Raw genomic sequence first — 20,638 nt, forward strand, 5'->3', positions numbered from 1 at the left:
AAGGCTTTCGATAAAAAGCCTTTCTTGTTAATGAACTAGCAACACTGTCTTTGACGTCAAAATTATTGCATCAGAAATTATTTCTGACAGTACTTTTTGAGACAACAAGATGGCCGAGTTCAATTAAAACATACCTAATCAACTTTATTTGTGAGAAGAATGGATCAGAATTGCGCGAAATCTCTCAAATTTGTGAAAGTTTATAATTTCAACGATTCAGAATTATTGTTGCGGAACCAATTGATGTTTAAGTGCGCTGGAAATTACAGAATTGTTGTTTTCAAGGACTCGCACCGATTACGCCAGCTTTGTGTGAGAAAAATTGGCTCTTGGAAGCAGACTACCAATAACAGGAAATTCAGCAAGCAGACATTCGCTGGGTTCGCTGGTGAAGGTCGATTTCGCATGAGCAATCATTGTTATGATGACGACGATGATTTCATTCTAACGAAATGTCTTTTCAAGAACGGGAAGAATTAATCTGGATGCGAAAGCAAATGAGAATCCTCTACAATAACATGTGAATATTGAGTTTGTATAAAATACTGACAACGTTAAGTGTAAATATTTATCGAAACATAAAGGAACATAAACATAAAGGAAGCTCAAACGCAAACATGATTTCCAATTGGAACACCAGTAGGATGACGGCGGGCATGGGGATAAATATGGAGTTTTCACCGAGCGATCCGCTATTTTCTGAGAACAATGGAGCTTCCTCAGGTCGCGGTTTCACAACAGCAAGCATCCGCGGGTTTATAGGAATTGTGAAACAAAAGTGCTGGTCAGCAATGCACAGTTGGCTTATACCTCCTGAATCACAAACGAACACGGCGGATAGTACCAAAAAATCTTTGGTTGTTCCCGATGTATCGGTCGATTGCAGCTTCAACACACCAATCTTTGAAGCCGTTCAAGGAAAAGCAAAACTTACTATACCAAATGACGATGAAACCAAGGCCGTACCATTTGGAGGCTGCATTCTCTATGAAAGTCCTACTATTCAAACCCCAGATAATCGGTATAATATGGCAAAAATCGGAAGGAAATTAAATTATGTGGCTGATGAGAGTCCTACTGGTACAAACAAAAATAGCAGTAATCAACTGAAAAAATCATTGAACTGGACGACTCTTCACCTTTCCAACAAGTCTAAACCCTGCGGTAAAAATCGTAAGGAAAAAAATCGTCACGATCTGCAGATAAATATTATGGAAGATATGTGGCAAATCGCAGACGAGCACTATCCAGATTCGGAGAACGAAAACTGCAACTATAGTCCAAGTCCTCGTTGTTCAATTTCATTATTATCATCAAATTTAAAAAGTTCTACCATAGATCTGTCAGAAACGTCATTTCCAAATATTAGTTCATCAATTCCGGTGGGTGCCAAGTACCCGGATTTACCGGGCCGTTATTCCGACGAGTACGACAGTGAAGAGAGCTTTGTGATGCTCTTCGATATGGCTACTCCATTGGCCAGGATCGATGTCGTTTCTGCAAGTTCTGTACCCCCATCAGTGTTAGCCAACCGGCAGCGATGTCGACAGTTATCGGAATGCAGCGATGATAGTATCGTGTTCTGCTACGAAAGTGAAGGTAACGATTTTATCTCTCAAGCGGAAATCGATTTTGACGGTGAAGATGATTCTGAAGAAGACGAAGATACAGATGATGACAGCTATGATGAGGATAGCGAAGGCACCCTATCACATCAACCAGATTCCGGTTTTGAGGAGAAGAAGGTCAGTAGTAGTAGAAGTAGTTGCATTAACGTTGAGTAAGATGCATAAATTCGTTGTTGGTACAGCCTCAGACTGCTGTTACGAGGGATATCTTTTTTTTCGTTATGGGAATAATTTGTCAAATCCCCCCTCGTCGCAGTTTGTACTGGGTGGACCTGTCAAACTGTTGCCCAGCTGTCAAAAGGCGATTTCAAAAAATCTCTTTGAAATTGTTTTTAGGTACGAAAATAAGGTTTTAAAAATCTGAAAAAAATCATAGTGGCTCAGAAAAAGGTGCTCTTTCGTATAAAATCAAAAAATCAATACATTTTTCATAATTTTAAAACCCAAATCCATGCATCTGATTTGCCATCAAATCAATATGTGGTCTTAATTCTTAGTTTTCAGTTGACGTACTGCTGTTCTAAATTTGATCATGTAACCCTACACACTTAAATTATTTCGCCGAGGCCGGTAAAACAAATTGCCGAGAATCCAACAGCCGAGATTTCGTTAAAAATTTCGGTAAAAGTTCAAAATGCCGAGCACACGGCAAATGTTTCTAAAGTTCATCTGTCAAATTTTACCGGGCATATCGGCAATTGTTTGCCGAGATGTCGGCTTTTTCTTTACCGAAAATTCGTAAAATAAAACATACCATTACCGTGATCTCGGTAAACCATTATTTACAAATAATTTGCTTTTACTGATTTTCGTCAATAAATATTAAAAAACAAAATGGTTTTTGTTTTGTAATAAAAAATTTAGACTCTTTAACCAATACTTTTTATTCGCTGTTTTGTGTTTAAATTATGAATAGTTACAGTTTTTACTCGTTTTTCTTACTTATTCTTGCAATGATCTTACACATCATACATATTTGCTATTTTGTGTTAAAATTACGAATAGTTACAGATTTTACTCGTTTTTCTTACTTATTCTTGCAATGATCTTACAAACTTCTCCCCTGTTGTTGAAATTTTATCAACAGAGAAAACAATCGCCCTGAAAAACATAATGAATTGTTTATCGCTTGGAGCACATGCGGTCCGGAATACATCGAAACATTGACAAAACGTGCTGAATGCTCTGACGATATCACCGCCAACAGGCATATTGATGCCGTTCCATGAAACGAAGCGTTGTTCTCCTTCAGACATGGTATTCCCTCTGATGACAAGAACCGGAATCTTCTGGTCGGTGGGGAGTGGGTCGTCCAGCTGAAAATAAAGACAATCAAAATTATTAAAACCATTAGTTGAATAGTGTACATATCAGTATGATTTTCTTTTAATTTTCTATTTCAATATTTACCTTAATCCAGGTGATCAACCCCTTCAAAGGATTATCCTTCACAGCATCTTCGTCGTGTACACGCTTCGACCCTCGAGTTGGATTTTTGGATCGCACGATCGCAAGTGCTCTCAAGAAATCTATAAGACAAAAACTTATAAATATCGAATACAATTAAACTTTCTTTCGTAAATATTACCACTGGTAATTTCTCGAAACAGATGTTTGTACGTTTTAAGCAATTTTTCTTGCCACGTATGCCATTGTCCTTCAAAATCCACGGTCTTGTTGAAAATCCTTTCGAAATCATATTGCACCTGAAAGTTTCACGATAAAAAGTATGAGCATACATTATTTAAATACATAATTCGGACAACGAATAGCTATGCCACCATTCTAATCAAATACTCACCAATTCTCCTTCAAAAGCCGTACTAACTGGAAATTCTTCGAGGAAAGACTGAAAGTCCTGATTAGCCCTGTACTGTGACCGGTAGTTGAAAGTGGCCGCCCATAACTCATCAATTTTCTTCCGGTTTTCAGGCACTGGGACTACAAACTTGAGTTCTTCTACCTATAAACATCAAATTGATTAGCTTAGCACCAGTGATAAAACTAAAAATATTACCATTGAGTAGAGATCGATTTCTGGCGGTTCAGTGCTCGGAAGATCATCCCGGTCTGCATTAACTTTTGTGGGTTTCCTACGGAACACTCGTGTGTCAGCTTGTTTAGCCAGGTACTCCATATGGTAATGGATTTTACCAGCATGTTTCCCATCGCCTCTTCCGTTCAGGTAGAACCACAATGCCTGAAATATAAATTGAGTTATTTATGTTATAATGAGAAATTATACAGCTTCAATCAAAATTACATGTGGTACATCTGAAACCGTTGACGCCAGTATTGGGTACGATTTAACCAACGATTTGGCAACCAGATCTTTGTAAAACGTAGATGCGCGCCTAGAAAGAAGAATTATTGGATAAGGAATAATATGTAAAAATATACATTAGTCATATTTTTACTTACACTCCGTAGTTTGATTTCAAAAACTCACACAGAAAGTGAGTAATCCGTTTAATTGTCTTGTCGTTCGGTTTTTTGTTCTCCTGAAGAATCTCCATCAGGTCCCGTCCTTCGCTGGTTCTCGCCAAAATAATGTTTATGTCAATTTCCTATGTAAATAAACAGAAGTAAAAAAAAAATAACGTAATCAATATAAACACTAGATTCCATAGACTGGCGAATATAACATCTAATTGTGATAATTAAATATGACGTTAGCATTAATCAATAGTATAAGGTCTGCATTCACATATTATGTAATTCATTCGCGGTAGGGAAGAATAGGTGTCACCATTATAGAGAAAATGTAATAGAATCAAAATTTGTCCTGACTCGTCCTTTTATAATATGCATGAATAAAGTTGCGTTTACCTTCGCCGGTCTATTGGAATCTGGTAGTGTCTATAATTATGCTGAGCGCATCAACACACCGAGAAAAATTTCTACTCAATGACTGAGTTGGCCTTACTCAGAAATCGAAAAATCCTTTGTTTTCTTACTCAGTTTCGGCTAAAAGTGGGACAACCCATTGGCAATGGGTTGTCCCACTTTTAACGGAAACTGAGTAAGAAAACAAAGGATTTTTCGATTTCTGAGTAAGACCAACTCAGCCACTGAGTAGAAATATTTCTCTGTGCACAACACACTTTTGGGCACTTTTCACTCAACGTGTTCTTATTGGAATATGTATCGGTTTGTGGTTGTCACCTGCGATAGTCAAGATGTCAACAAGAAGCATAAACAACAATGTTTTTCAATCAAAATCGTTTGAATGGATGGTTGGATTAGTTATTGATTGTTGAAAAACATTTAGTGTTTAGTTCTTACAGTAACATTCACGGTGATCTTATTACATACTTTATATTGCTTAGGTGGTTGATGTAAGTTGTGTTTTTATGTTTCAGAAAGGACGAATGGTATGAAAAGCGCTTATCAAATAATCAACACTACGAGTATATGGAAAAAGTGTATGTGGCATTACCTGTTCCATGATTATTCCAGTGAACGGATTTGTTTCGTCGTTCGATTTCTGTGTCGAATCATTGCCATCGTCAGGCCCAGTGTCCGGATCCGCGATCTCTTCAGTGATGTTCGCAGCTTCTTCATCGTGTTCCAAGTATTCTTCCTCTATGATATCATCAGCAGCAATCGATTTCTGGATTTTCAGAATTATGTGGATGGTTCTGGTTGATAACTTAAGGCGCATGAAATCGGATTCGCCCAAGGACATGAACAGTTCGGCATCGTTTATTTCTTCTTCGCCTGAAAGAAATCATGTAAGTTTAATCTGGAATTGACCATTTTAGAAAGCAAAATTACTTAATTTTGATCGATATTGATCAGTAATCCTGACAATAGAATCGACGAGATATGTATTTTGATTGGCTATCGTACGGCGACCAGAAAACAAAAGTTGCATGTTGATAAGCTTCTATATCTTGTACAAATCTATCTTCACCCAGAACTTCCACTTCGTATGCTTCGTAGAACTCGTTATATCCAGTTGTTTCGCAGATTGTAATCAAGAAATGTACGGTATTGTTCAAAATAACAATTTCTCGGATTATTGCAAAACTAGGGTAGAGCATGTTGTTGTGATTTCTCATGGAAATGATTAAATTTGGGCGGAACTCTATGCCATTAATCGTGACCGTTTTTGGTGTAAACACGAATTCTTCATGATCTTTATGCAAGAAAGGACAACTAAGCGTTTCATTGCGGTGTTGAAGCTTTCCGGTCGTGTAATGAACTTTGTCTGCGAATGGATTATCGATAATATCCAACACCATGCTGAATCCTTGTCGCTTCGCTAAACTTTTGCAAATATTCTTAAAGTTCCGACATGTTGCAGACTGGCTTTTGCATGGTTTATTTTTTTGCTCAAACGATAGGCAATTAAATTGCTTCATGCTGCCGCTTTTTCGAATGCAATATGGATAATGCTCCAAATGGTGGCTTTTGTTTATGCGCTGCGCAAATTGTGCATAGAAAGACTGCTGAAACAAGCATATGTGTTGTTCGAGTTCAGCGAGCATATAATCAGAAACAACCGGGGACATGAGAATTCTAACAATGTTAATAAGATGTCCTATCAAAGACATGAGCTGGCAATCGTCGGGCACCAAATGACCAAAAAGGAATGGGAATGATCGAAGGAGTAGCAAGTTTTGTGTGGCGGTTTGCTTCAGCCTACAGGAGTTGGGCTTATTCAACATTTCTTCCGTAAAGTTTGCAGAGGGCTTGTTTTTTCTGTCTACATATCCATAAGCAAAGGCATTGATACGGTAATTTATGTAAGCTACATCAATCTTAATGTCCTTGCTTTTGTAGTAGACGCTTAGAACTAACTGCAGGGTGAGGGGTACAATTCCTTCCGCCACGTCATGCATAACGTCTAATGCATAGTTTTCACAAACGTGAAAGTGTTGCAATTCGTTAAGTACGCATCCTTGACGTTGAAGACCGCATTCCTTCGATGATATTTCACCTGCGTTCAATCGCTCCAACATAGTGTCATACCATTCTTTCGTCCGGATGGGATACTGGCAATGGGGGTCTGCTTTGAACAAAGGTCTCGAGATTGTGCAGATCCGACAAAAAAAGTTAGCCCCTGGTCCAAGCAAATTGAAGACCTCATGTACAGCTAGGGTGTCTCCACAAAAAACAGCCAATGTTGCTCTGAGAACGTACTTGTATGAGCCGTAGTACACAGTTACCCCCTTCTCGAGCCTTTTCAAGTCCGAAAGTAACGGTCGTAGTATTTTGTTGTAACCATGTTTCTTCGCATCGAGAGTTGTGCAATAGAGGGTTGGAAAAATACTTTTGGGAGAGCTGTTATACTTGTCCGGGAAGTTCTGAATTTTGAAAGCAAAACAAGACACTTTATTGATGCCTGCCCTACTGCTTAGAGCATTCCCAACCTCTACGTCATCCTGATAAAGGCTTAATCTTATCGAGTTCGGATGTTCCTCATAATAAGCACTCGTTTTGTAAGTTTCACCAGTGCAAAATGATCCATACTCCTTAACTCCACCAATGGTTCTCTGTCCGTTTTCAGACTCTTCGAGTAATTTACGATTCGCTGGGTTCCTGAATATTAGTTTAAGTGTGTCTATTATGGAGATATAAGAGAACGTTTCGTTTACCCTAACTTTCTTGTGTAGTCCTCGAACATGACGAACATCCTCTCTGTACGACAGCATTTTCTCCTCCGGCTCAGGGACGTTCACGGCAACTTTTTTCAAAAATTTGGTTCGTTTTGGGTAAGTAGTTACGTCTGCGAACAAGCCAGAAAACTGAAATTCATTCAGGAAGTCAATGGCAGTCGTCTCTGTACAATTGATATTATTTTTCTCCAAAAAATGGCCTGTAACATTCCGCAATCGTTCTGTGATTAGTCCAATCAAATTATCACAGAAGTTTATCATTTCAGTTAGTTTGGTCTGAGGTAAAGCAACATCCCCCGCGAGTCTACAAATCCCTAGCGCTGCAGTTTTCTTGATCTGGTCCAGTGTAATGTCGTTTCCGTAGAAAAACTTGTCATTATTTTCCGAAATTTCCTCCGCAAGAAGGTTCTCGTCAAGTGCTACTGATTCTAACCTCGCTTTTTTGGCGGATGATGGAGAGCAGTGCTCAATACTGAGAGGCACGGCAAAAGGAACGTTAATGTTAGAAATTGGTGTATGTTCTTGGAGAATATGCCGTTTGAGGGAAGTGAAATGCGCGTACATCATTTTGCACTTTGGAAAAGTGCATTCAAAGGAAGTCATTGCTGGATTAAAGTGGTTTTCCTTCAAATGATAATTTATGTGGCGGTGTAAGCCATCGGCGTGCCCCGGAACTAGCTGCTTACAGAAAAAGCAGCGTATGCTATTCTCTATCTGCCTGTTCGTCTAAAAAATAATGTGATGAATACTTACATAGTAATTTCCTTAGTTTAAATCTTACTGGTTCACATTCGGCGTCGATTTTCTGCAAAATTTGGTCCATTTTGTCCTTTGTAGTAGCTGCGTGGTAACTTCACTTAATCACTGGCAAGATGGCTGACGACTGGATTGCGATGACTACGACCGAGACTACGACGTTTGACAGTTGTTGACTCACGCGGAAAATCTCGATTGCCGAGATTCGTCAATGTGCGCTGCCGAAGTCGGCAAAGCGTAAGTTTAACGAAACGTTCGGTATTTTTTATTGCTGAAGTTTGGCAAAATGGCGTGAATACCAAAAACTCGTCATTTCAAAGTACCGAAACCCGGCAAATAAATATTTTTTAACGAAATATCGGTGAAATTTGTGTTTTGCCGATTGAGTTCAGCAATTCAGTTTACCGAGATGAAAATTTGTGATTAAGTGTGTATCTCATGTCATAATTACAAGTCCAGCGCAAATAAGTCACAAATTAATTCCTAAGCTACCAAGGGTCCAAAAAAAGTCGGAAGTCCAACTTTGACAAGGCATTACTCGGCCGTTTTTCAACCGATTTCAAAACTTTTTTTTGCGATGGAACTGGACAGGTTTTAAGAACAGCGTCCATCTTAAAGATTTTAAAATAGATGCGTTCACCCAAAGTTATTAAGCAAAAGGCACTTCCTAGTTTTTTTGAGAACGCCTTTTTTTGCACACTTTGACCAATAAAATAAAATTTAAAGCGATGACATATGATTTTTTAGACCCTAAATCATGCGTACAGCCGGAGTGAACAAGTTTATGCAAAATAAGTGATTTTTCAGTACACTGATATTTTAATTTACTGGAAAACTTGCTAAAATACCCTATTTTTCACATAAAATAAGCAATAAATCAAAATTTAAAGCGATGACATATAGTTTTTTTTGTCTTAAATTGTTCGTAGGATTGTACTGGACATTTTTGATTAACAATAAAAATGTTTTAATTACACTCTTATTTTGTTTAACCCGAAGAACTACGAAAATTCCATATTTTTTACAAAAAGTAGTCAACAAAACTAATATTAAAACGATAACTTGTAGTTTTTTAGCCTTGAATTGTTCTAAGTAATTTGGGGGACATACTTGAAGAATAATAGTGATGTTCTCATTACACTCATATTTTGATTTACTCAAAAACCATTGAAAGAAGGCTAAAATATAAACGACTCATAAGAAAGTGATCATTCGTCATAAATAATTCCAAAAGTCCCAGTGAAGAAACAGGGGTGTAAGCAGTAATAAATAACAAAAGTTCCATAAACAAATAGAAAAGTGCATAAATAAATCAAAAGTTTCCATAAATAATTGATTTTTGAGCAATTAAAAACGTCAAAAATGCAATGAATAATTCAACTGTTGCAATAAAAAAAGCCAATTTTCCCACCAAAAAACTTTGAATTTTCCATAAATAAATCCGATTTTTCCATAATAAATTGGGAAATTCACAATAAAAAAATATCTAAAAAGCAATAAATAATTCAAAAAGTGCAATAACAAAAATATAAATTATCAATAAATGTCAAAAAACGAGCAATAAACGTAAATGCATTTTGAGCCAAAAATGACATAGACCATGCGGCGAAGCCGCATAGAGGATTGAGGAACTGAGGCGGCAGAAGGCCGCCGAAGTTTCCGATATCCGATGCACCGCAACTGCATCGATTCGGTTCTAGGCAAACCACAGATTCAAGAATTTGCCCGGTATAATGCAAACATAGATGTTATCCCTTTTTTTAGGTCCGACGAGCGATAGCGAGTTCGGACAGCAAGCAATTGCTTGGTAAATTGCAATCATAGTTACGCAAGCTTTTCAGTCGATTCAATCATATAAGTGCGATTCGGCATTTCACTGTCTCATACTTTTCTGCATTTGTTTTTCATGGGTAATTTCGTCATTTTTTATTGCATTTTTTGAATTTTTCATTGCTTTTTCGATATTTTTTTATTGTGAATTTTCTAATTTATTATGGAAAAATCGGATTTATTTATGGAAAATTCGAAGTTATTTGGTGGGAAAATTGGCTTTTTTTATTGCAACAATTGATTTATTCATTGCATTTTTGACGTTTTTAATTGCTCAAAAATCAATTATTTATGGAAACTTTTGATTTATTTATGCATTTTTCTATTTGTTTATGGAACTTTTGTTATTTATTACTGCTTACACCCCTGTTTCTTCACTGGGACTTTTCGAATTATTTATGGGAAATTTTGTATTTATTATGGAACGTTTAATTGTCTGCCTTGAAAGAACTACATTTCTCACACAAAGTGGTTAACAATTAAAAATGGCTTAATATGCATTGCAGTTTTTTGCCTTGAAATTATCCGTGAAAGAGTTCAGGACATATTTGATGAACAATAGTAACTTGTTATGGCACTCTTAATTTTTACTCAAAAAGTTACAAAAATACCAAGAAAAATACCATAATTTTCATACAAAATAGTCAATAAACCAAAATTTAAAGCCATAACATTTAGTTTTTTGGCTTTATATTTCCAATAAAATATACTGGACATGATTTTGATAAAATTTTAAAGTTTACATCACACTAATATTTTGTTTAATCAAAAAATGTACAAAAATATCACATTTTTACATAAAAAAGCCAATAAGCCAAACTTTAAATCAATGGCATGTAGTTTTTATACTTTGAATTTATCGTAAAAGTTTAGTGGATTTATTTGAACAATACTAGTGATGTTTTCATAACACTCATATCTTATATCACTCGAAATACTAAGAAAATACCGCATTTTTCACACAAAGTTGTCAACAAATAAAAATTGGAGGCAATCAATGTCACGAAATTATTCGTAATTAAGTAATATACTTGTTTGATAAACAACAGTGATCTTTCAATGATACTCGTACTATATGTCACTGAAAAATACAGAAATACCATATATCTATAGAAATATAAATCAAAATTTATTGCGATAATATATAGTTTTTTGGTCTTGAAATGTTCGTAAGTGTGCACTTAATGTATTTAATAAATAATAGTGATATTGTCGTCATACTCACACTTAACGAAACAGTTAAAAACAGAAAAACATATTTTGCATTCTGGAAACATCCTTGTAAATGGAATTTGCAGCATCGTATCAAAATCGACAGCATACCGGAAATAGCTGCTAGAGTGGATATAGGAGCCCTCTTCTTATTCCTCTAACGCGGTTGAACAGATTCTTTCTTCATTTAATTTGCTTTTCGAATAATCTTCCAGAAGAATCTTTTACTTCTTTACGGAACGACACGCTTCCAGTAAGAACCTTCAGCATTTCGGGAAAATATTTGTTTGACACTTCCTACTACAAATAAGTAGTAGTAGATGCTCATATTCAAAAGAAATAAACACTAGACAAACTTTTGAAAAGTAACAGATGGGACGGCCTCGAGTTGAAAATCTCTCAACTAAAGACACATAACCTTTTTTTCGTTGGTTGGGTGGAGGTTGTGGCTCAACGAGCGGGTTCCGACTGTACTGGAACTCGTATAATTTGGTGACTTGTTTCTGTATATTCTTAACCTTCCAGGACGCGCGCCATCGAGCAACCGAAACTGCACCGCGCGCACGTTGTATACAACGAGCGAGGTTTTTTGGTGGTGTTGTACTTTTTACAACAGCGCGCGCTGAAGGGTTAATGGTGCCTATAATTTGACCAATCGTATTCTTTGGACCTTCCATTAACACCCGTGACCCCTAGGCCTGAGAGAAACTACGTCAATCTTGAAATATAGTCAGTGATTAGCCCCAAATATCTGTGCTTTGGTAGTGATTAGCCCCAAATATCTGTGCTTTGGTAGCGGACGGTAAGAAAGCAAATCTCATAACAGCGAAGAGTTAGCATTGTTAAAATTCACAAATAAAACAAAGATTTCCCTGTTAAATAAAACTCCCCGAGGATTTCCGGTTTTCCTTTGTATTTTTTCCAGGTAATATATAACCTGGAACTGGTACAAAAAATACCAAGAATACAATTCTGCATGTTTTCGCTTTGAATTTTGGATTATTGGCAATTTTGTGTGAACATTTTTTGGGCACATTCGTGATTTTTGTAACAGTTTTCGCCAATAACCTGCGAATTCGAGCAAAACAAAACGAGAAACGCTTCATAATCTGGGTCACTACGAGCGTTACGTGTCGTAACTCTTCTAGAGTAGAACCTATCCAGCGTAGACAACAACCCGTATAACAGTTTTCATTTAAAAATAAATAAACTAGTCATCACAAATGAGCCTCATCAGTTGGTCAGAAGGCTCATCAGTTCATCAGTTAGTTACATGACAAAATTGATTGTCATTGAAGTTTCTTCGCTGAAAGATTGATATGACCAAGCCTCTTTAGTTTCGGTGATCGCAGGAGACAGTCGAACAAAAATTAAAAGTGTCGAACATTAGTTTGAACTAGCAAAGTTATTCCCTTAAGCAATAGAAGCCCTGATTCTGAGTTGCGGTGGACTGTTTTAAAATCAGGTAATTCATTAGCAGTATTCGTTTGAGTGACTAAGAAACAGAGTGATGTGTTGTTTGAAGGTAAATCCTTCGAACGAAGGTCGTCGTCGAGGACCCGACCAAGTGGTACTCCACGTGCGTCCAGCGCTGCCCGTGGCGGCGGCTATTGCCGCACTTTCCACAAGCTTCCCACCAGCGAAATACGGCCCAGCGAGATTCATCGACCGAAACCGTCGGATCCAATCGACCTCCACGCCTGGTGGCGATCCAACGTCGGCAGCCAAGTCTAAGGACAAAGCCGAGATCGCTGCAAACTACCGATTACTCCGACATTGGCCAGAATCACCCGAACGACAAACCTCGCGTAGTGAAAGCGACAAACCATTACCACCCGTACGCGGCTTCGTGACCTCGATATCGGAAGCTTCCTAATTCGTCCTCTGAGCCGGTGGTGGAACCGCCGGCGAGTCAGAGCTGCGTCGCCCTACGACTGTTGGCCACGCCCTCCATTTCGGTGATCGAGCCTCCGGCGAGGCACAGTTACACCCCAGTACGACTGTCGGCCACATCCGTCATCTCGGTGATCGATTCTTCGGCGGATCCGAGGTACACCGCACTACGGTTGTCGGCCCCATCCGTCATATCGGTGATTGATCTTTCGGCGGGCCCGAGCTGCGCCGCACTACGACGGTCGGTCACACCCTCCATCTCGGTGGTCAAACCTCCGGTGGGCCATAACTGCGCTGCATCACGACGACTGTTGGCCACCCCTTCCATTCAGGTGGTCAAACCTCCGGCGGGCCAGAGCCACGCCGCCGCTGCCGTCCACACCGTCCGTCCGAAACGAGCTGACCAGGTTAGATTAGAATACGAAAACTTTTGAATGCAAATAGTTACGTTTGCGCAAACCTAGGGACCCTTAACCTAACTCAACACAAGATCTATAACAATACACTCAGAGTAAACTCCTTTAGTATTGTGTTTATGTGAGCGAGATCCAAAAGTCTTGAGGTCTGGTAAGATTCGTTTTTGATTTACATTTTGAAGCGCGTAGGTGGACTTCCACAGTTTTGACAACCCGCCTTGAGACAAATTAGTCGGGCAGACGCGATTTTGCGGTTCCGCATCACTCATTTGGAGTGATGGCACTATAAGCGGAACTTGTTGAAGTTTTCATAAGGTTTGGGGAAAGTTTAGTCACAACGGATAGCTCCTACGTTAACAGCTCCGTACCTGATTCCGTTTTCAGTTTAGTTGAGCGAAGAGTGAGCTACAAAAGTTGTCCGAGGCTGTGACAAGAACCCTTAGTATTGACACTTGTAGGTTCGTATCGTATCGTTGCGGCTTTACTAAGGGGACTGCCGTTACAAACTTTTTGCTTTTTTCTACACCGTGCTTTTTAAATGAGCGCTGGGTACCCGGGCCATAAGGGTTAACATCAAAATTTTACCAAATGCATGCCTGGTACATTCTAACGGAAAATTAAAAGCCAATCAACTATATGTTATTGCTTTAAATTTTTGTAAAATATATTAAGAGTGTCATGAAAACTTCACTATTGATTATCAAATAGGTTCAGTATTATTTCACGAATAATTTAAAAGCAAAAAAAAAACACATGCATTGAATTCAATTTTTATTTGTTGACTACTTTGTGTGAAAAATGTGGTATTTTTCTAGTATTTCGAGCGAAATAAATTATGAGTGTAATATAACATCACTAGTATAGGGCACTGCACTGTTTTGAAATTGTATGGGATTTTGACGTTTCTTGGCCTTGTTGTTTACAAAATTTCTGTTAGAGTGAAAGAGAAGGAGAGAATTTCATGCAGTGCCCTATTGTTCAAATAAACCCACTAAACTACTACCGTAAAACGGGGTATCTTTGATAATGCGGGTAACTTTGATAGTACGACAGGCATTGTATAGTTTATCTTATAACTATGATTCCTTCAACCAGTTAAGAAAAAGGCAAAGGTAGATCAATCCTATACATACGAAAGTTCATCTTAGACGTATTTCCATTAAAACCTAGCTTATATATTATGCGTTGCGCGAAAATTTTTGAGCGCAAGTGCTCGTATACCTCCGCCAGTACGGTAAATCGTGTTGGTGTTTTCGGCGCAGTATTCTTTGGCCCATTCGCGCACTTATTGTAAAAAACACCAGAACGATTAAACGTACGAGCGGAGGTCTATTAGCGATTTTGCACCATTTTCGCTCTCTATTTTCTTGCAACGGATAATACAACATTTTGGACACATATTTAAAATTGTTGATATTTTTGTCGTTTGTCAATCCCTTCAAACAATCTGTTATACGACATCGAATCAACTATTTTTTCAATGAATGGGCTATTATTCTCGATGGAATCATCATAATAGATTCCAAATCTGGCCTTGAATCTCTTAACGAAGTTTGTTTTTACGAAATGGAAGCAATTTTGTAAATTAGGACGAAAATCTCCATACATCGATAAACGCCTAAAAGTATGCAATGCCCTTGTAATTTCATGTAGATAAATCTGTGCTGTTCAACAAAATTTGTTAATAAAACATCCAAAAACTACCTAAAAAAGAAAACTTACCTGCAAACATATATTTTTACAAAGATAATGATTTTTGACAGCTCACTCAGTACTCCACAAACTCATATTTTTATGTAGAACTTAGTAAAAAATCAATGTTTTGATATAAAAAATCTATCTGATATATTCCACAAGGCTTCAATTATTATGTTCATACTCCTAAGATTTCAATCTGTGATTATTTTTGAAGATTTGATGTGTTTTTCAGGGCACTATCAATGTTACCCCAAAATGAAAATCTGATTCTCGATCATATGGAAAACTAAAAGTTACCCAAAATATTTAAGATTATCGAATCTTTCAATTGCAATTGATAACTGATACCCCAGTACTTGTTTTAAAAATATAAAACTAGGGGAAATACTGTTACATGGAAAAATATTAAGAAAATTAGCTGAAAAACTATCAAAGTTACCCCGTTTTACGGTACGATAAATTCAAAGTATAAAAACTACATGTCATTGATTTAAAATTTGGCTTATTGGCTTTTTTGTGTAAAAATGTGATATTTTTGTGCATTTTTTGATAAAACAAAATATTAGTGTAAGGTTAACTTCATATCTTATCAAAATCATATCCAGTACATTCTGTTGGAAATTTAAAGCCAAAAAACTTAATGTTATGGCTTTAAATTTTGGTTTATTGACTATTTTGTATGAAAATTATGGTATTCTTATTTGTTAACCATTTTCTGTGAGAGTACCACATTTCTCATGGTTCTCGATGGTTTTTGAGTAAATCAAAATATGAGTGTAATGAAAACATCACTATTATTCTTCAAGTATGCCCCCTAAACTACTAAGAACAATTCAAGGCTAAAAAACTACAAGTTATCGTTTTAATTTTAGTTAAGTTGACTACTTTTTGTAAAAAATATGGAATTTTCGTAGTTCTTCGGGTAAAACAAAATAAGAGTGTAATTAAAACATTTTTATTGTTAATCTAAAATGTCCAGTACAATCCTACGAACAATTTAAGACAAAAAAAAACTATATGTCATCGCTTTAAATTTTGATTTATTGTTTATTTTATGTGAAAATAGGGTATTTTAGCAAGTTTTTCAGTAAATTAAAATATCAGTGTACTGAAAAATCACTTATTTTGCATAAACATGTTCATTCCGGATGTACGCATGATTTAGGGTCGAAAAAATCATATGTCATCGCATTAAATTTTATTTTATTGGTCAAAGAGTGCAAACAAGACTTTCTCAAAAAAACTAGGAAGTGCCTTTTGCTTAATAACTTTGGGTAGACGCATCTATTTTAAAATCTTTAAGATGGACGCTGTTCTTGAAACCTGTTCGGTTCCATCGCAAAAAAAAAGTTTTGAAATCGGTTGAAAAACGGCCGAGAAATGGCTTCTTTAGTGATGTTGAGATAATTCCATATTCTGAATCTGCATGCCAAACTGAGCCGAAATCCAAATTTTCATGAATTTTGGTGCCCGGGAACCTATTTAAAAATCAAATTGAAATTTGTATGGAAGCGATTTGTCGATTCACCCCTCGTCGCTTTTTGTACTGAGCGGAGCTGTCAAGCAGTTGCCCAGCTGTCAAAAGGTGATTTCAAAAAATCTCTTTGAAGTTGATTTTAGATACCAAAATAAAGTTCGAAAAATCTGAAAAAAATCATAGCGGCTCAGAAAAAGGTGCTCTTTTGTTTAAAAATGAAAAATCAATACATTTTTTTAAATTTAAAAACCCAAATGCCTTGTCAAAGTTGGACTTCCGACTTTTTTTGGACCCTTGGTAGTTCGCGGGAGTTTTTACCCCCTCAGTAGTTTAAGTGTTAAACTACATCACACTGTACTTAAAATTATTTGACGAATTATCGACCCATTCTTTAGTGATAGGTATCGTTTTGAAATACTTCAATGATTCATACATTTCAGTTCAACATCATTAAGACAAGACATAATCAACAATAGTACGCCACAATACTCGGTTTGTGGCTGCCGCTCTCCATCCTCGGTCGCGCCCAATGCTCCACCTGGTCCGCCCATCGTGCTCTCTGCGCTCCACGCCTTCTTGTGCCAACTGCATCAGTTGCAAACACCAGCTTTGCAGGGTTGTTGTCCGGCATTCTTGCAATATGCCCTGCCCACCGTATCCTTCCGGCTTTGGCCACCTTCTGGATGCTGGGTTCGCCGTAAAGTGCAGCGAGCTCGAGGTTCATCCTTCTCCGCTACACACCGTTCTCCTGCACACCGTCGAAGATCGTTTTTAGCACGCGTCGCTCGAAAACTCCGAGTGCTTGTAGGTCCTCCTCGAGCATGGTCCATGTCTCGTGCCCGTAGAGGATCACCGGTCTTATTAGCGTTTTGTACATGTTGCATTTGGTGCGTGGGCGAATCTTTTTCGACCGCAGTTTCTTCTGGTGCCCGTAGTAGGCCCGACTTCCGCTGATGATGCGCCTCCGAATTTCACGGCTCACGTTGTTGTCAGCCGTCAGTAAGGATCCGAGGTAGACGAATTCCTCCACCACCTCGAAGGTATCCCCGTCTATCGTAACGTTACAACGAAGACGGATCCGGTCGTGTTCGATTCCGCCTACCAGCATGTACTTTGTTTTTGAGGCATTCACCACCAGTCCGACCTTTGCTGCTTCGCGTTTCAGGCGGGTGTACAGCTCTGCCACCGTTCCATGTCGTCCGCAAAGCACACAAATTGACTTGATTTTGTGAAAATCGTTCCCCGGCTGTTGAGCCCGGCTCGTCGCATCATACCTTCCAGAGCGATGTTGAAGAGTAGGCATGAGAGTCCGTCACCTTGTCGCAGTCCCCGGCGAGATTCGAATGAACTGGATAGTTCACCCGAAACCCTTACGCAGTTTTGCACACCGTCCATCGTTGCTTTAATCAGTCTAGTCAGCTTCCCAGGAAAGCCGTTTTCGTCCATGATTCTCCAGCTCTGCGCGGTCGATGCTGTCGTATGCCGCTTTGAAGTCGATGAACAGGTGATGCGTTGGGACTTGGTGTTCACGGCATTTCTGGAGGATTTGCCGTACGGTAAAGATCTGGTCCGTTGTCGACCGGCGGTCGATGAAGCCAGCTTGACAACTTCCCACGAACTCATTCGTTTTAGGTGACAGACGACGGAAGATGATCTGGGATAGCACTTTGTAGGCAGCATTCAAAATAGTGATCGCCCTGAAGTTCTCACATTCCAAATGGTCGCCTTTCTTGTGTATGGGGCAGATTACCCCTTCCTTCCACTCCTCCGGTGGCTGTTCGGTTTCCCAGATCCTGGCTATCAGCCGATGCTGTCTAGCCAGCTTTTCTGGGCCCATCTTGATGAGTTCTGCTGCGATACTATCCTTACCAGCTGCTTTGTTGGTTTTGAGCTGGTGAATGGCATCCTTAACTTCCCTCAGGGTGGGAGTTGGTTCGTTTCCGTCCTCCGTTGCGCTGCCGCCGTCGTTTCTTCCGTTGCCGTGGGCTCCCGTGTCTACGTTCTCCACGCCGTTCAGGTGCTAATCGAAGTGCTGCTTCCACCTTTCGATCACCTCACGTCCGTCCGTCAAGAGGCTTTATCCCTGCATATTTCGGCTCGCGGCACGAAGCCGTTGCGGGATGCGTTGAGCTTCTGATAGAACTTCCGTGTTTCTTGGGAACGGCACAGCAGTTCCATTTCTTCACACTCCGCTTCTTCCAGGCGACGCTTTTTCTCCCGAAAGAGGCGGGTCTGCTGTTTCCGCTTCTGTTTGTAACGTTCCACGTTCTGTCAAGTCCCTTGCTGCAGCATTACCGCCCTCGCTGCGTTCTTCTCCTCCAAAACCGTTCTGCACTCTTCGTCGAACCATTCGTTCCGTCGATTCCGTTCCACGTACCCGATGGTGCTCTCGGCTGCGTCGTTGATGGCTGCTTTCACTGTACTCCAGCAGTCCTCTAGAGGGGCCTCATCGAGCTCGCCCTCGTCTGGCAACGCGGCCTCGAGATTCTGCGCGTATGCTGAGGCGACATCCGGTTGTTTCAGTCGCTCTAGGTTGTACCGTGGCGGTCGTCGGTACCGTACATTGTTGATGACGGAGAATTTTGGGCGCAGTTTGACCATCACCAGATAGTGGTCGGAGTCGATGTTGGCGCCACGATAGGTCCTGACGTCGATAATGTCGGAGAAATGCCGTCCGTCAATCAGAACGTGATCGATTTGAGATTTCGTCTGGAATCTTGGAAAAAGGTGCTACGTATGGCCATATTTTTGGAGGCGGCGAAATCAATGAGTCGTAGGCCGTTTTCGTTCGTTTGCTGGTGGGCGCTGAACTTGCCAATCGTCGGTCTGAATTCCTACTCCTGGCCTACCTGTGCGTTTAAATCTCCTATGATGATCTTGAAGTCGTGGCTTGGGCAGCGATCGTACTCGCATTTGAGCTGCGCGTAAAATGCGTCCTTGTCATCATCAGTACTTCCGGAGTGTGGGCTGTGCACGTTTATTATGCTGAAGTTGAAGAATAATTGGCCCTTGATCCTCAACCTGCACATTCTTTCATCGATCGGCCACCAACCGATCACGCGCCTCTGCATATCACCCATCACGATGAAAGCTGTTCCCAGCTCGCGTGTGTTGCCGCAGCTCTGGTAGATGGTATGATTACCTCTACACGTTCGCACCATGGATCCTGTCCAACACACCTCCTGCTGCGCTACGATGCCGAGCCCGTGGTCCTTCAGTAGATCGGCGAGTATGCGGGTGGTCCCAATGAAGTTGAGAGATCGGCAGTTCCACGTACCGAGTTTCCAATCGCAAATCCCTTTTGTTCGCTGGGGTCGTTGCCGTTGGCCTCGGTTCGTATTATTCTGTTGCTGATTTTCCGCTACAATGTTTTTTTACGGCTGGCTCGTAGGGCCTGACACCAACCCCCTACTTTCCGGAGGACCATAGTGCACAGTTGAGCCTAGAGTCCTTCCCTGGCACTGGGACGTAGATCAGCCGCCCCTAACATGGGGATCAGACGCTGTTGTGAGCCGCTCCTCCTGGAGAACAGACGCTCAGGTTTGCCGAAGCAAACCCCCCTCCTTCCCTGTCAGCCTACGACTAAAGTTCCCACAGGGGTTGGTTACCCGATCTTCCCCAAGGTTGCTCCGCGTGGAGGTAGGGATAGGAGTTGCTGGGCAGAGGCTAGTGGATCACAATGGGATCTGAATTGCGCAGCATACCCAGCCTTTACCGTGCCAATGATTCCTGCATCTTAATTTATTAATTTACAAAGTGCAACATTTTTTGTCTCAAAAGCAAACATATGTGTCTCTTGGATCGCAGCTCCCTTTTTGAAGCTGCGAACTTACATGCACTTTGAAGATAAAGTACCCAAATGTAAGTAAAAGAATGTCGAAATGTTTCACGCCTAAAAACAAGCAAATTTAAGCGCATACACACTCAATTTCGATTTCTCTGTTCGGTAATTTATTTTACGGGTTTTGAATCGTAAAATACAAAATTTACTGAGTTTTCAGCATTTTCGTACAACGTAACTGACGTTCAGTAATATTTTTTGACATTTTACTGACCACGGTTTATAGTTTGTGCCGAGTGTTCAGCAAAGTTGGAGATTTACTG

General features: G+C 39.7%; 2 protein-coding genes across 2 annotated transcripts; one reads left to right on the forward strand and one right to left on the reverse strand.

Moving 5' to 3' along the window:
• The first annotated feature begins 84 nt into the window (after window positions 1-84).
• On the forward strand, window positions 85-2,153 carry LOC109406276 (uncharacterized). Its single transcript, XM_062843889.1, has one exon. It carries the CDS (start codon window positions 618-620, stop codon window positions 1,782-1,784), a length of 1,167 nt encoding a protein of 388 aa, XP_062699873.1. The 5' UTR covers window positions 85-617; the 3' UTR covers window positions 1,785-2,153.
• A 21-nt stretch (window positions 2,154-2,174) lies between these two features.
• On the reverse strand, window positions 2,175-4,509 carry LOC134284718 (uncharacterized). The gene is made up of 7 exons (XM_062843890.1): window positions 4,050-4,509; window positions 3,892-3,982; window positions 3,646-3,828; window positions 3,430-3,591; window positions 3,217-3,334; window positions 3,039-3,157; window positions 2,175-2,944 (listed from the first exon to the last, which is right to left on the reverse strand). Exons 1-7 carry the CDS (start codon window positions 4,142-4,144, stop codon window positions 2,660-2,662), a joined length of 1,053 nt encoding a protein of 350 aa, XP_062699874.1. The 5' UTR covers window positions 4,145-4,509; the 3' UTR covers window positions 2,175-2,659.
• Between the last annotated feature and the right edge of the window lie 16,129 nt (window positions 4,510-20,638).

This window comes from Aedes albopictus, unplaced genomic scaffold, assembly GCF_035046485.1.
Source record: "Aedes albopictus strain Foshan unplaced genomic scaffold, AalbF5 HiC_scaffold_617, whole genome shotgun sequence".
NCBI lineage: Eukaryota > Metazoa > Arthropoda > Insecta > Diptera > Culicidae > Aedes > Aedes albopictus.